The sequence below is a fragment of the Pelodiscus sinensis genome, chromosome 3, assembly GCF_052426305.1.
Source record: "Pelodiscus sinensis isolate ZL-2025 chromosome 3, ASM5242630v1, whole genome shotgun sequence".
NCBI lineage: Eukaryota > Metazoa > Chordata > Testudines > Trionychidae > Pelodiscus > Pelodiscus sinensis.
In genome coordinates this window covers 106,472,255-106,485,972 of record NC_143054.1, presented here as the reverse complement: position 1 = coordinate 106,485,972, position 13,718 = coordinate 106,472,255, and the positions used below count along the sequence as shown (strand labels likewise).

The 13,718-nt window shown below is 39.8% G+C and overlaps 1 protein-coding gene across 8 annotated transcripts in view; it reads right to left on the bottom strand.

Moving 5' to 3' along the window:
• Window positions 1-13,718, bottom strand: part of STXBP5 (syntaxin binding protein 5) — a 194,812-nt gene that overhangs the window by 102,248 nt on the left and 78,846 nt on the right. For all 8 annotated transcript variants that reach the window (XM_025184070.3, XM_075924382.2, XM_025184056.3 and 5 more), the window contains exons 6-7: window positions 11,293-11,356; window positions 3,799-3,882 (exon numbers count right to left, since the gene is read on the bottom strand). In XM_025184070.3, the coding sequence (XP_025039855.3) occupies window positions 3,799-3,882; window positions 11,293-11,356 (148 nt within the window). The remainder of the gene's footprint in view (window positions 1-3,798; window positions 3,883-11,292; window positions 11,357-13,718) is intronic.

Here is a 13,718-nt window from a genome sequence, read left to right as displayed (position 1 = left end):
CCCTTTCCTCAAGTACTTCTCACTCCACCTCTTCGCTGCCTCTTGTTACTCTCTCCCTCCCCTACGCTTGCTCCATCCCCGCTCCTCTCCCTTCTTCCCAGTACCTCCTGCATGCTAAGAAACAGCTTATTGTGACAAACAGGAAGCAGTAGGAGGGAAAGGGGATCTCTAAAAATCCTCAATCAGTGCAATATTAAACTTACTCAGCAGCATCAACCAAGAGAAACTTCCTCTCCTCCTTTGACTTTTTCACGAGTTATTATTCTAATTTGTTCATACAATATGCAAAGCAAAATTAATTTCTCTTTTTAGCACATTGAGGCTTCCCCAAATCCAGAGCAATCAGGATCTGACTAGCAATACTGAACACGAGTTATAAACTAGAAGAAATCACTGTCCCAAAAACATGGCATATATGCTCCTTGTCCACAGAGAAAAAGATAGATAATATTAAACAACAAGGAATGAACTAACAAAGTGCTAGGTTATATATATTTCCTCTATGGGGAAGAAATAATAGAAAAAATATCAAGTACCAAATTAAAACATGAAGTCTCAGAAGAAAAAAACAAAACAAAACACCCCCCCCCCCACACACACACACACTTTGCATTAAAAAAAAAAAAATCAGCATAGAATAAAAAATATGCCAAAACATCAATCAAGAGAAAAATGGTTGTTCAGCTAGGTGGGGCCTTGTAACTCCTTAGGGCATGATTATAAATATACTCAAGACATGCCCGTCAATCATTTAATAGCTTGCCCTGAAGCTAGATTCTCGACTGGGTTCAGTACATGTCAATCACTAAGTCACATGACTTGGAAATGGCAAACAACGCAGAAAGTTCACTAGTTAAGTAAGCATAATGTACTTCAGGGAAAAGTGATTTAATTTAAATAAACAGAAAATCCTTGGTGGAAAGTTTGTAAAGTAAGGAATTCTACCTGCCTTCCTGTAAATCTGTCTTCATTCTTTTTATAGCGAATAATGTGAAATGTACTGAGAGCTCTCTCAATACAAAGACTTCCATTTTTTCAGTCCCTTTATGCTTTGTTGTATTGGTAATACACACAGAAGAAAGAAAACAAAAAGATTATGAAAGTGTACATTTAAACTTTTAATACTTCATGTTTCATGATTTGCACATTACAAATATGAAGATTAAAATACATTTTATGCCTATAGATTTATTCTCTGATTCTAAATGAATAAGCCTTTTCAATGTGAATCTAAAATTTACATTCCAATTCAACTCTATTTTAGCACTAGGCTAAAAATACATATTTACTACAACTTTTGTAAAATCTAAAAGACACTTATGTTTTTATTGTCATGACTATGTCATGAGAAGTCCAAACTAACAGCCCAACTAGCAGCCAAGCCACCGACAAAGGGGCAGTTGCTCCAGGGTCCAGCAATTCAAAATGGCCCAGGACTCCCTACTGTGGCAGCAGGGGTGGCCAGAGCACCAAGCTTTTTAAATCACCACGATAGTGCCCCTTCCACCCAAGGCCTTGCATTTCCAGAAGCATGGAACCAACACCCCCATCATTCCTAAGGACCTGGCAAGTTAGTCGGCCCTTCTGCTAGGAGTGCCAGATGCTGCCTGTGTTATAGGAACATAAATGCGTAACTGGACATCAGAAGCTCCTTATTTCTGCTGTCAGCCCTGTAGAACAACAGCCATATGAACTTGGGCAAGTCATTTCTCTTTCCCTCAGTATTTTTATCTATAAAATAAGAAATATTTTAATGTAAACTACAGTCTCTCACAATGTGAAGTGCTACACTGTATGGAAGATAGGACCTTGGATTGCTTCTTTATCTGCAAACTGACTAGGCCTCCTTCCCAAACTGAAAAATATCTCAGATGGAGTTTCAAATAAGTCCTCCATAGCCAAGGAGGACTATGCGTTAGACAAAGATCCAGACAGTTCTACTTCTCCATTTGTTGCCTGATCCAAATCCCACCTCCAAACTAGAAGTGCATCTTAGGGGAACGCTTTACCCTAGTTTCCTCATGGTAAATCCCAGCAGCCTAAGAGCAAGTCTACAGTGTATCTGGGAAGTATGATTGCTGCATGTGTAGACATACCCAAGTCAGCTAGATCTAACTAGGTCAAAGCTACCTCAAGTAACAACAGCAGTGGAACTGTGACAGCTTTGCTCACTGCAAAGCTTGGGTGCATATTTGAGAGAATGAGCTGTGCTGCTCTCGTTTCATTGCTATTATTACTCTAACTAGCTTTATCTCAAAGCCAGATATAGTTAGATCAAAGCTAGCCTAGATATGTCTACCTGTGCTGCAATCACACTTCCCAATTACAGTGTAGACATAACATGAGAAGCAGGCAGTAGCTGAACTCCAACTGCAACCTGGCCCTTTCTACTGAATCTGGGAGAAGAAAAACCTGTCAACTATAAATATTTGCCTTTGCTTTTTTCTTTTTAAAACATATGACATCTAAGACTGTTGCTTTAGACTTACCAGTATGTGCAATAAATCAAGTTTACTGCCAGCTTATATCAATACAAACTGTGTTGGAACGCTCTGGTGGCCAAAATTACACTGGGAACAAACCAGTCACAACTCCTTCTTCTATTATGAATGGAGACTGCAAAGATCTTGTGCAGACATGAAAATTGAGGCACAGTCCAAAAAGAAAACATTGTCAGGACAGGGTTAAAGGAGGTCGCGGATGTCTTCCCAGGGGGTCGCAGCGCTTAGATCCGGCCGGCTGGAGGCTGGGTGTGGCCGCGCAGTGCTTAGATCCGGCCGGTCGGTGGCTGGACCCAGCAGTTGGCGGCCCCTGTAACGCGGGGGGTCGCAGGTCAAAAAAGGTTGCACTGGCTTAGATGATACAGCAAACAGCATTTCACACCTCTGTATCATCTTATTGGATTAGACTCATTAACTATTGCTTAATGGTGATTTTATTTTGGTAACAAGAGATTATGGATATCAATATCTATTTAAGTATTTTTCTATGTTTACATTTTCACAGTTGCAAAGAATTATGGATTTTAGGCTTTTTTCCTACCTAATTTTATCACTGAACATTTCAAAGTTGCCAGAGAAATTGCAAATATTCAATAAGCATTTTAAAAATATGAATTTTACAGGTTGGAACTTCTGGTCCAGCACATTAGGGACCTGACTGGTCCTAGATGAGGGATTTTTCTGGGGAGGTCATTTCAGGCACCCCTCCACCCACACAATGCCGCTCTCCCCGCAGCCCAGCTGAGCCTCGCACCAGCTCCTGACGCTCTCCTGTAGCACAGTTGAGCTATGTGCATTTCCTTCCCTGCCCCCTTCACCGTTTCCCCAGCAGCCTAGCTGAGTCGCTCACTGGCTTCCTTTCCTCCTGCTTTCCCCTGCCCCGCAGCCCAACTCAGCTGTGTGCCAGCTCCTGTACTCCCACACCTGCTGCCGCGCATGAGACTTTCTGGTCCTGGAATATCCGTGGTCATGCTGGACCACGTTGCCAGACCAGAGACTCTGGATTTTAGAGGTGTAATCTGAATTAACTGAGCCATAGTAAAAAAGAGGCTTTAATAATAAATGTCTTATTCAGAAAAAATGATTTATGCAGCAAAACGTTTAGAAACAAATGATAAGAGGCAGTACAGATTCACTTACACAAGTACTAAAAACTATATTCTTTATGACTGTATTTCTAAACATCATGGTTCAAACATACAAAACACCACCAATATTTAACAACGAAATGACAATAGGAAACAAATGCACACATTGCAACAAGTGGAAATAGTCAACTGAAGAAGAATGTTGTTACCTCATCATGAGTGTATCTGTAATCTGCCTTCTTTGATTTGAGGTCCCATAATACTACTATTCCAGACTCATAGCCAATGAGAAGCTGCAATAATCAGAGTAAAGTGGGTTATCTCTTACAAAATTAAGAAAAGTTACTTAAAAGAACTGTAATGCTAGTGCTATGAAATAGGTACCGGAGTAACACTGGATCCTTCTCTTGTATTTTTATTCCTATATGACAAGAAATGGAATATTCCACAATAAAGTTATAAAACTATTAAAGTACTTTACTATTCCACAGCAGATACATGGTCTCAAAACTTCTATTGTACCATCCAAATTTTGATAATCACAAAATATTCACCTTTAAAATCAGAGTACTAGTTTATCATCAAACCATGTTTAATCAAACGTTTCATGTGTACATTAATACTGTGATGGAAGACAATAATATTTGTATTTATATTTTGGGGTGCAATCTTAGCTGATACAGAAAGTAGGACATAACACTATAGTTGGTTAAATGATTGAACTATAAGCGATTAACTAATAAGTGGATGTGTATCGGTTAATGCTACCAGCTACACTGTTCCTCACCCCTTCTTCACAGCTCAACCAATGAATTTTTAGCGGGCCAGCTAGCAGCCTGGCTCATGCTGGATCCCAGGAGCTACCCTGCAATAACTCTTAGAGCTGCAGTGAGGGAGAAGGGAGTAGCTCCTGGGAACCCGGCGTGAGGCAGGATTGAGCCAGGCTCCTAAATTACTGTGCATGCAAAGCCACAGTGGGAGGAGCTCCAGGACCCAGCACCCAGTAGTTGCCAGACCTGGCACAAGCTGGGACTTAGTGCTTACAGCACTAACCCATATTGATTATCCATGTAGTCGACTACACAATTAACAAATTATATGTTTTTCAACATCCTAAACAGAAAGGCATATTTAATTCTGGCCCATATTTTTAGATTTATCCTATTAGCTATTTGATTAACAGAGGTTTTATGCAGAGCTGTCAATTAATAGCAGTTAACACATGCAATTAGCTCAAAATTAATTGCCATTTAAAAATTAATCATGATTAATAGCAGTTTTAATTGCATTGCCACAATAGAATACCAACTGAAAATTTTAAAGTATTCTGGATGTTTTTCTACATTCCCAATTACAACACAATGTTCACTTCATATTATTTCTATTACCAATATTTGATCTGTAAATATCATAAATAATATTTTTCCATTTACCTCATACAAATACTGTACTGTTGTGTGATCAGTATCAATACAGGCAGTCCCCGAGTTACGCGGATCCGACTTATGTCAGATCCGCAGTTACGAACGGGGCTCTCCCTCTCCCTGGTCTCCAGCAGACCAGGGAGAGGAAGCAAAGCGGCGGAACACGCGGGCAGCAGACAGCCCAGACGCGTCTGGGCTGTCCGCTGCCCGCGTGTTCCGCCGCTTTGCTCCCCGTCCCCCTGGTCTGCAGACCAGGGGGACGGGGAGCAAAGCGGCGGAACAGGGGGACGGGGAGCAAAGGGGGCGGAAGGGAGCGGCGGAACAGGGGGACGGGGAGCAGACCAGGGGGACGGGGAGCAAAGCAGAGCTAAGCCGCGGAGCACGCGGGCAGCTGACAGTCCAGACGCATCTGGGCTGTCCGCTGCCCACGTGTTCCGCCGCTTTGCTCCCGGTCCCCCTGGTCTGCAGACCAGGGGGACGGGGAGCAAAGCAGAGCTAAGCCGCGGAGCCTGGGGTTCTTAAGTTGAATCTGTATGTAAGTCAGAACTGGCGTCCAGATTCAGCCGCTGTTGAAACTGATCAGTTTCAGCAGCGGCTGAATCTGGACGCCAGTTCCGACTTACATACAGATTCAACTTAAGAACAAACCTACAGTCCCTATCGCATGATATTCTTATTGATAAACTAGGCAAATATAACTTAGATAGGGCCACGATAAGGTGGGTGCATAATTGGCTGGATAACCGTAGTCAGAGAGTTGTTGTTAATGGTTCTAAATCCTGCTGGAAAGGGATAACAAGTGGAGTTCCTCAAGGGTCTGTTTTGGGACCCGTACTGTTCAATATCTTCATCAATGATGTAGATATTGGGATAGAGAGTACGCTTATTAAGTTTGCAGATGATACCAAACTGGGTGGGGTTGCGACTTCTTTGGAGGATAGGGACATAATTCAAAATGACCTTAGCAAGTTAGAGAAATGGTCAGAGGTAAACAGGATGAGGTTTAATAAAGAGAAATGCAAAGTGCTCCACTTAGGAAGGAACAATCAGTTCCATACATACAAGATGGGAAGCGACTGTCTAGGAAGGAGCATGGCGGAAAGGGATCTAGGGGTCATAGTGGACCACAAGTTGAATATGAGTCAACAGTGTGATGCTGTTGCAAAAAAAGCAAATATGATTCTAGGTTGTATCAACAGGTGTGTTGTAAGCAAAACTCGTGAAGTCATTCTGCCGCTCTACTCTGCACTAGTTAGGCCTCAGCTGGAGTACTGTGTCCAGTTCTGGGTGCCACATTTCAAGAAAGATGTGGAGAAATTGGAAAGGGTACAGAGAAGAGCGACAAGAATGATTAAAGGTTTAGAGAACATGGCCTATGAAGCCAGGCTTCATGAACTGGGCTTGTTTAGTTTGGAAAAAAGAAGATTAAGGGGGGACATGATAACGGTTTTCAAATATCTAAAAGGGTGTCACAAGGAGGAAGGAGAAAATTTGTTCCTCTTGGTTTCTGAGGACAGGACAAGGAGTAATGGGCTTAAAGTGCAGCAGAGGAGGTTTAGATTGGACATTAGGAAAAAATTCCTAACTATCAGGGTGGTCAAATATTGGAATAAATTGCCAAGGGAGGTGGTGGAATCTCCCTCTCTGGAGATATTTAAGAACAGGTTAGATAGACATCTGTCAGGGATGGTGTAGACGGAGCTTGGTCCTGCCTTGAGGGCGGGGGGCTGGACTCGATGACCTCTTGAGGTCCCTTCCAGTCCTATTATTCTATGATTCTATCTTGTACGTAACCCGGGGACTGCCTGTACAAATGTAGATTGTTACATAACTACATTCAAAAAAATATATAAAACTTTAGAGCTTAAAAGTCCACTTAGTTCTACTTCTTGTTCAGCAAATCACTAAGAGAAATATTTGCAAGCGATAACATTGCCCGCTTTTTATTTACAAGTGAGAACAGGCATTCACATGGACTTTTGTAGGAGGCATTGCAAGACATGTGTGTCAGATACCGCTAAACATTCATATACCTTTTGCACTTCAGCTACTATCACAGAGGACATACTTCCATGCTGATGAAGCTTATTAAATAAATGCATTAATTAAATTTGTGACTCAAGGATTTGGAAGAGAATTGTATGTCTCTTGCCCAGTGTTTTACCCACATTCTGCCATATATTTCATGTTATAGCAGTCTCAGATGATGACCCAGCACATGTTGTTCTTTTCAAGAGTACGTTCAAGGGAGACTTGACAAAACACAAAGAAGGTATCAATGTGAGATTTCCTATGATAGCTACAGACCTTATGCCAAGGTTTAAGAATCTCAAGTCCCTTCCAAAATCTGAAAGTGGAGCATGTTTTCAGAAATCTTAAAGAGCAACACTCTGATGCAAATACTACAGAACCCAAACCACCAAAAAAGAAAATCAACCTTCTGCTTATGGCATCTGACCCAGATGATGAAAAAAAACATATATAAATCCACACTGCTTTGGATCAGTACTGAGCAGAACCTATTAGCAGCAGGTATGCATGTCCTCTGGAATGATGATTGAAGTGTGAAGGGACATACAAATCTTTAGCGCATCTAGCACATAAATGCAAGTTACAATAATGCCATGAGAATGCCTGTTCTCACTTTCAGGCAGTTCACTTATGAACAAGAAGCAGGCAGTAATATTTCCTGCAAATGTAAACAAACTTGTTTATCTAAGTAGACATGAAATAGGATTGAGTGGACTTGTAGGCTCTAATTTTTACACTGTTTTGTTTTTGAATGCAGTTATTTTTGTACATAATTCTACATTTGTCACTTCAACTTTGCACTACAGTTCTTGTAATATGGGAATTGAAAAATACTATTTCTTTTGGGTTTTTTAGTGCAAATCATTTGTAATAAAAATAAATATAAAGTGAGCCTGGTATACTTGGTGTTACAGTTAAAATAAAAGTATTTGAAAAAGTTGAAAACACTCAAAATATTTAAATAAATGGTGTTTTATTGTTAAACATCATGGTTAATTGCATGATTAATCATGATTAATTTTAATCGCTTGACAGTCCTAATTTTATGCAATACAAAAGAGAGAATTTTAATAAATTTTGTAAGATGCTGAATTACTTTTCTTGATTCTCTCTCATCATCATGCATTTTCTCAAAATTAAGTTTAAAGGATGAATGGCCAACCACATTGCATCACTTTTAAAATAAAGTTTCCTCCCCAACAACCAGTTCTATCATAAATACATTTAAACTTTTCTTAAACATGGTAGCTTGCTCTGTATAGACAGGTCCTGAAATTTAAATCTCCTCTTTACAGGTATGTCTTCCAGTGGTCAGTCATGTTGAAGATTATATCTGTGAAATGTAGTTTATTCTTTCTTTTTCATCTTCTTTCCACAAAGTATATTTGTGCATACTCTGCAGCATTTTCAGAGGGTTTTGTTTTATGGGGATGTTTATTAAATGTGCATACTTCTTACTTCTCCATCAAACATTTAGGTTGGAAAAAAAATGAATAAGGTCAAAGATGTGCATCTTGCATTTGGAGCAGAAGGTAGTGAGATTTGTGATGGTCTTTAGTTCTGTAGGAGTTCACTCCCCAGGGATGAACTATGTCTCTCTTTTGAGAAGTCACTTGCTACTGCCCTTTCTCTCTATTAGAGCCACTTCAAAGTGAATTAATGCATTAATTTTTAACTTTAGTGTTGTAAGATACAACAATGTATTGAAGTTAAAAATTTAGTTTAAAAAAATCTGTGATCTGCCATTTCAGTTCAATACTAAGTCAAACTTGTCCCCAAGCACGTCCTACAGTGCTCTATTAGTGATTAGGAAGAAGATATTGAAATATATCGCATGGAATGCTCTTAACTTCTATTCACTTTCAGAACAGGATTGTATCTTTCATAGATGGCTTACCTAAATTTAGGTATTTAGATACATTGCAGAGAAACACACGAGCAGTTAATTATATGGAAGACTAAATTGAAAGCAAGCCAATTCAATGAATTTATAAAACTGGAATGCAATAATGAAAAGTTGGAGGATAAAGACTAATTAAAATGGCTAGATATTCATCAGTTTGACTTGACAGAAAGAATAAAGTAAGATTGTACCATTTTTAATGAGAGATTTTGCCTCTGATGATTGTTCCATACTGAAGCATATTTATTTACAGCTCAAGCCCAAAACAGCCTAAAATCCTCAGATTGCACGGCTCCTGATATTTCAGGATGAAAGGAACAAGCAAATTAGAATGGGTGTGTTCTGGATTAAAATCTTGCTTTTCCTGGAAGCATAATTGAAGAAACCTGCAGCTAGGCTTGAGATGCAGTTATGCATCTTCTAGACACACTGAAGTAGTGGGGTCATCAGGGTCAAGGAATAGACCCGTGATTACATGATTGCTACACATTCTCTAAATTAGCTGAAAATTAGTTTGTGTCTTGTACTGTTCTCCAGGAGCTATTTTACAGCACTACAAAAATATGGAGAAAGTTCTGCAGGAACACTATGTATTACCATCATTTCAGCAAGTGAACAGTTTCCAGCAGAATAGTTTGAAATCTCAGAGAATTAGAACAACTTGAAGAACAGCTCTTTTTGGATATTTGATAAGCATTAGAAAAAATCTGTTCCTAATAATCCCATCCTTTTGATCCCTCAAATATTATTCTAAGAAAGCAAAGCTCTCTCTTACATGTTCCCACATTCTCTATCCCTCTTACTTTTCTTTTTCCTTCTATAGGCATACACAAGGTGACATGATCTTGTTGACCTTAGTAGTAGCAGAATTCTCCTACTACTAGTTCTGTGTGTCACACTACCCTTCTCCGGTTACCATCAAAACACACAACACTACTTATTTCTGCAGAGAATGGAAACCATGCATGGACAAACACTGTAGAGGACATGCGAAGAGAAACACTGATCAGTAAAGAGGAAGACAAACACAAGTTTGACTCTTTTCAGCCTCTCCATCACTATCTCCCTACTGCCTACCATGTTAAATTAAGCTTCTTCCTCCATTTATGCCTTTTAGGATATTCAAAACCAACCAATCTTCTCTCTCAGTTTTCTTCCTTGATTCAGCTCAAACACTCACTTGATTTAGCCCAAACAGCTCATCTAATCATACCCTTCAAGTGATCTTACTAGAGTAAAACTCTGTTGGTCCGGCATCTGATGGTCTGGCACCATCAGGAACCCGGCAGTGCTCCGGGCAGCCGGACCATTGGAGCTGATCTGCCCCCAGCTTCCCCGATTCAGCCGCTGCTAAAACTGACCAGCGGATGAATCGGGGAAGCCGGGGGCAGAGCAGCTGGAGTGCTGCCGGGTTGGTCCTGTAACGCTGCCCCTCGGGAGCAACCCGGCAGCACCCCAGCTGTCCCTGATTCAGCCGCTGCTGAAACTGACCAGTGGCTGACTCCAGGAAGCCCGAGGCAGAGCTGCTCTGCCCTGGCTTCCTAGAGTCAGCCGTTGGTCAGTATCAGCAGCAGCTGACTTGGGGACACCTGGGGCAGAGAAGCTGGAGGGCTGTCGGGGTGGTCCAGTAGCGCCGCTCCTCGGCGCTGTGGGACCAACCCGGCAGCCCCCCAGCTGCTCTGCCCCAGGAGACCCAATTCAGCCGCTGCTAAAACTGACCAGCGGCTGACTCCAGGAAGACCGGGGCAGAGCAGCTCTGCCTCGAGCTTCCTGGAGTCAGCTGCTGATCAGTATCAGCAGTGGCTGACTTGGGGACACCTGGGGCAGAGAAGCTGGGGGGCTGCCGGGTTGGTCCAGTAGCGTCGAGGAGCGGCGCTGCGGGACCAACCCGGCAGCACTTCAGCTGCTCTGCCTCAGGCGTCCCCGATTCAGCCGCTGCTGAAACTGACCAGCAGCGGCTGAATCAGGGACGCCTGAGGCAGAGCCGGACTATCGGAAGGGGGGGCTATGAGGGGCCTGGGGTGGCTTCCCCCCCACCCCACCCCAGACCCTTCATAGCCCCCACTTCTGATAGTCCGGCATATCTGATAATCCGGCACCCCCTGGGTCCTAAAGGTGCCGGATTATCGGAAGTTTACTGTAAGTCCATCTCAAAAGTTCTGTGCTGTAATACTGATATATCCTTTCCATCATGAATTTTTCCTCATTTACTGAGTACTTCCTCAAAATCCATGGCACTTACGTAATAGACTGGTCTATGGTTTATTCCTTTTATAAAAGGAACCCTCCCCCCCCAAATAATGTGACTGTAGAATTTTATTAAAACAATTAATATTCCAACATACCTTTCCTTCATCCATTGGATTGTCACTAATATGGACAACAGGTCCTGGGTGAGATTTGGATGACCTAAAGAGGGAAAACATTTCCACTTTAAATTAAAGAAGCACTTTTCCTCCAGAATATATTAGAAATAGCTCCTATTGAGGTATGATTTTAAATAAATAAAATTATTTTTATTGTCAGTGAACACCAAGAAATAAAGACAATGGCACATGCACAGATCAATTGAAAGAAGATAACCTTGAGATAGTAGCTAATCAGAAATACACTGATTACTTTAACAAAGCACATCTTAAATGAGTCATAGCTTCCAAGGCCATTAGGGATCATTGTAATCATCTACTCTGACTACCTGTATTACACAGACCATAAATCTTACCCAAAATAATCCCTAGAGCATACCTTTCAGAAAAACATCCTGTTTTGATTTTAAAATAGTCTGTGATGGAGACTCCATTAATCATCATTACTATTCACTTTCCAGACATTGGATCATGTTATACCGCTCTCCTCTAGATTGAGAAGTCCATTATTAAATATTTGTTCCTATGTAGATACTTATACTAGTCAAGTCATCCTTTTACTTTCTCTTTGTTAAACTAAATAGGTTGAGCTCCTAGATTCCATTCCAATAAACTCTGTTTTCCTAAACTTTTAATTGTTTGTGTTTATTTTCTCTGAGCCCCTTCCAATTGAAAATATCCTTCTTTAATTCTGGGCACAAGAACTACTCCACTAGTGGTTGATGTCAGTGCAAAATACACATGTAAAACCACCTCTACTCCTATTTAATGTTCCCCTGTTTATGCAACATCATAGCTCTTTTGGCCACAGTGTCATAATGAGGGCTCATGTTCAGCTGATTATAAACCATGACTCTCAAATCTTTTTCAGAGTCACTGCTTTCCAGGATAGATTCTCTACATTCTTTGTTCCTACATGTATATATGTACATTTAGCCATATTAAAAATTTATATTGTTTGCTTGTATCCAGTTTACCAAATAATCCACAATCATCTAAATCAGTAATCTATCCTCTTCATCAATTACCATAACCTCAATTTGTATGTCAACTGCAACCTCTACCCCGATGATTTTATGTTGTCTTCCAGGTCACTGTTAAAAACATTGTGAACAGCTAAACAATACAATTGCTATAACTACAGTGAATCTAATATTATGGTACATTTATTTTATTTAACTGTATTTTGATTTTTAATTGAGAAGTAGTGATATAGCAGCCTTTATTGTTTTATTCCATAGCAAAAAGTAACCATAAATATTGGCCATTCAGTAGATGTAAAACAATGTGCAAAAGTATAAAATACCACTAATTTATTAGGTGCTAACACACAAAGGGATGAAGAAAGTAGGACTCTACATCCTCACAAATCATTAGCCACATATTTTGAGGATAACAATGTGCATATTACTAATGAAACTTTGACACATTGTATACCTTTGTGAGAGACAGGATATTGAATGCTCCATTTGTAATCCATCAATTAATTCATCACATAAGAAAATTTTGAAAATCATTTACAAATGTGAATTGTTCTGCAAAATGCTTGTTAGCTAGTAATACACTATTTCTGAACTTCTTTTCCATTTCTGCCATTACGCTACCATTATCTGTTCCTTTAGGATTTACCAAAAGTATCAGGATAATTTATCACAGAATTTCAGATAAGTATCAGATATGATACTCCTAGCTATAATTAGTATGTACAATTGTTAGCTCAGTAATAAAATAAATATTCCAGGATCAATAAAACTTAATTTACATTTTACATACTTAATTTATTGTGAACACAAATCAATCCTGCTGAATTGTACAGTTAACTATTGAATTTTATTGTTTATGGGCCCATCCTGCAGTTCATTTCATTCAAATAATAAACATTTTGACTGAAAGTACATTCAGGACTAGATATTTCTCTAAGTAAGAGAATATTTCCTCTAAGTAAAAGTTACCATAAATATTTTGTTGCAATGGCTGTGCTATAGAAGATTTCAACTAAAAAGAGTCCAAGAAACCTTTAATTAAATTATCATGATTATGCCATCTGACATTGGACTATAGCAAAAGCTACCAAAGTCACATGGATGAGATTAATCAATACTATTTAAGCTTTACAATCCTGTAATCAAATCTCTGAATACCCAAAAAGTGGTTGGATTTAAGCAAGCTGTGCAATTAACTTAGTAGCCAGAAAATGACCTTGTGTTTCAACAAAACCAAAAATGCGCTGGTTAATCATGTTGCAATTTAAAATAACTACATTATATTAAATGTTAGAGAAAGCTGTCATGATAAAATGTTGTGAAGACTGAATATATAAAAGGACTTACTTTCAAATGACTATGATTAAAGTCAATATGAACCTCAAATCTTTCAGTAGATATAAATAATTATTTATGAAACTT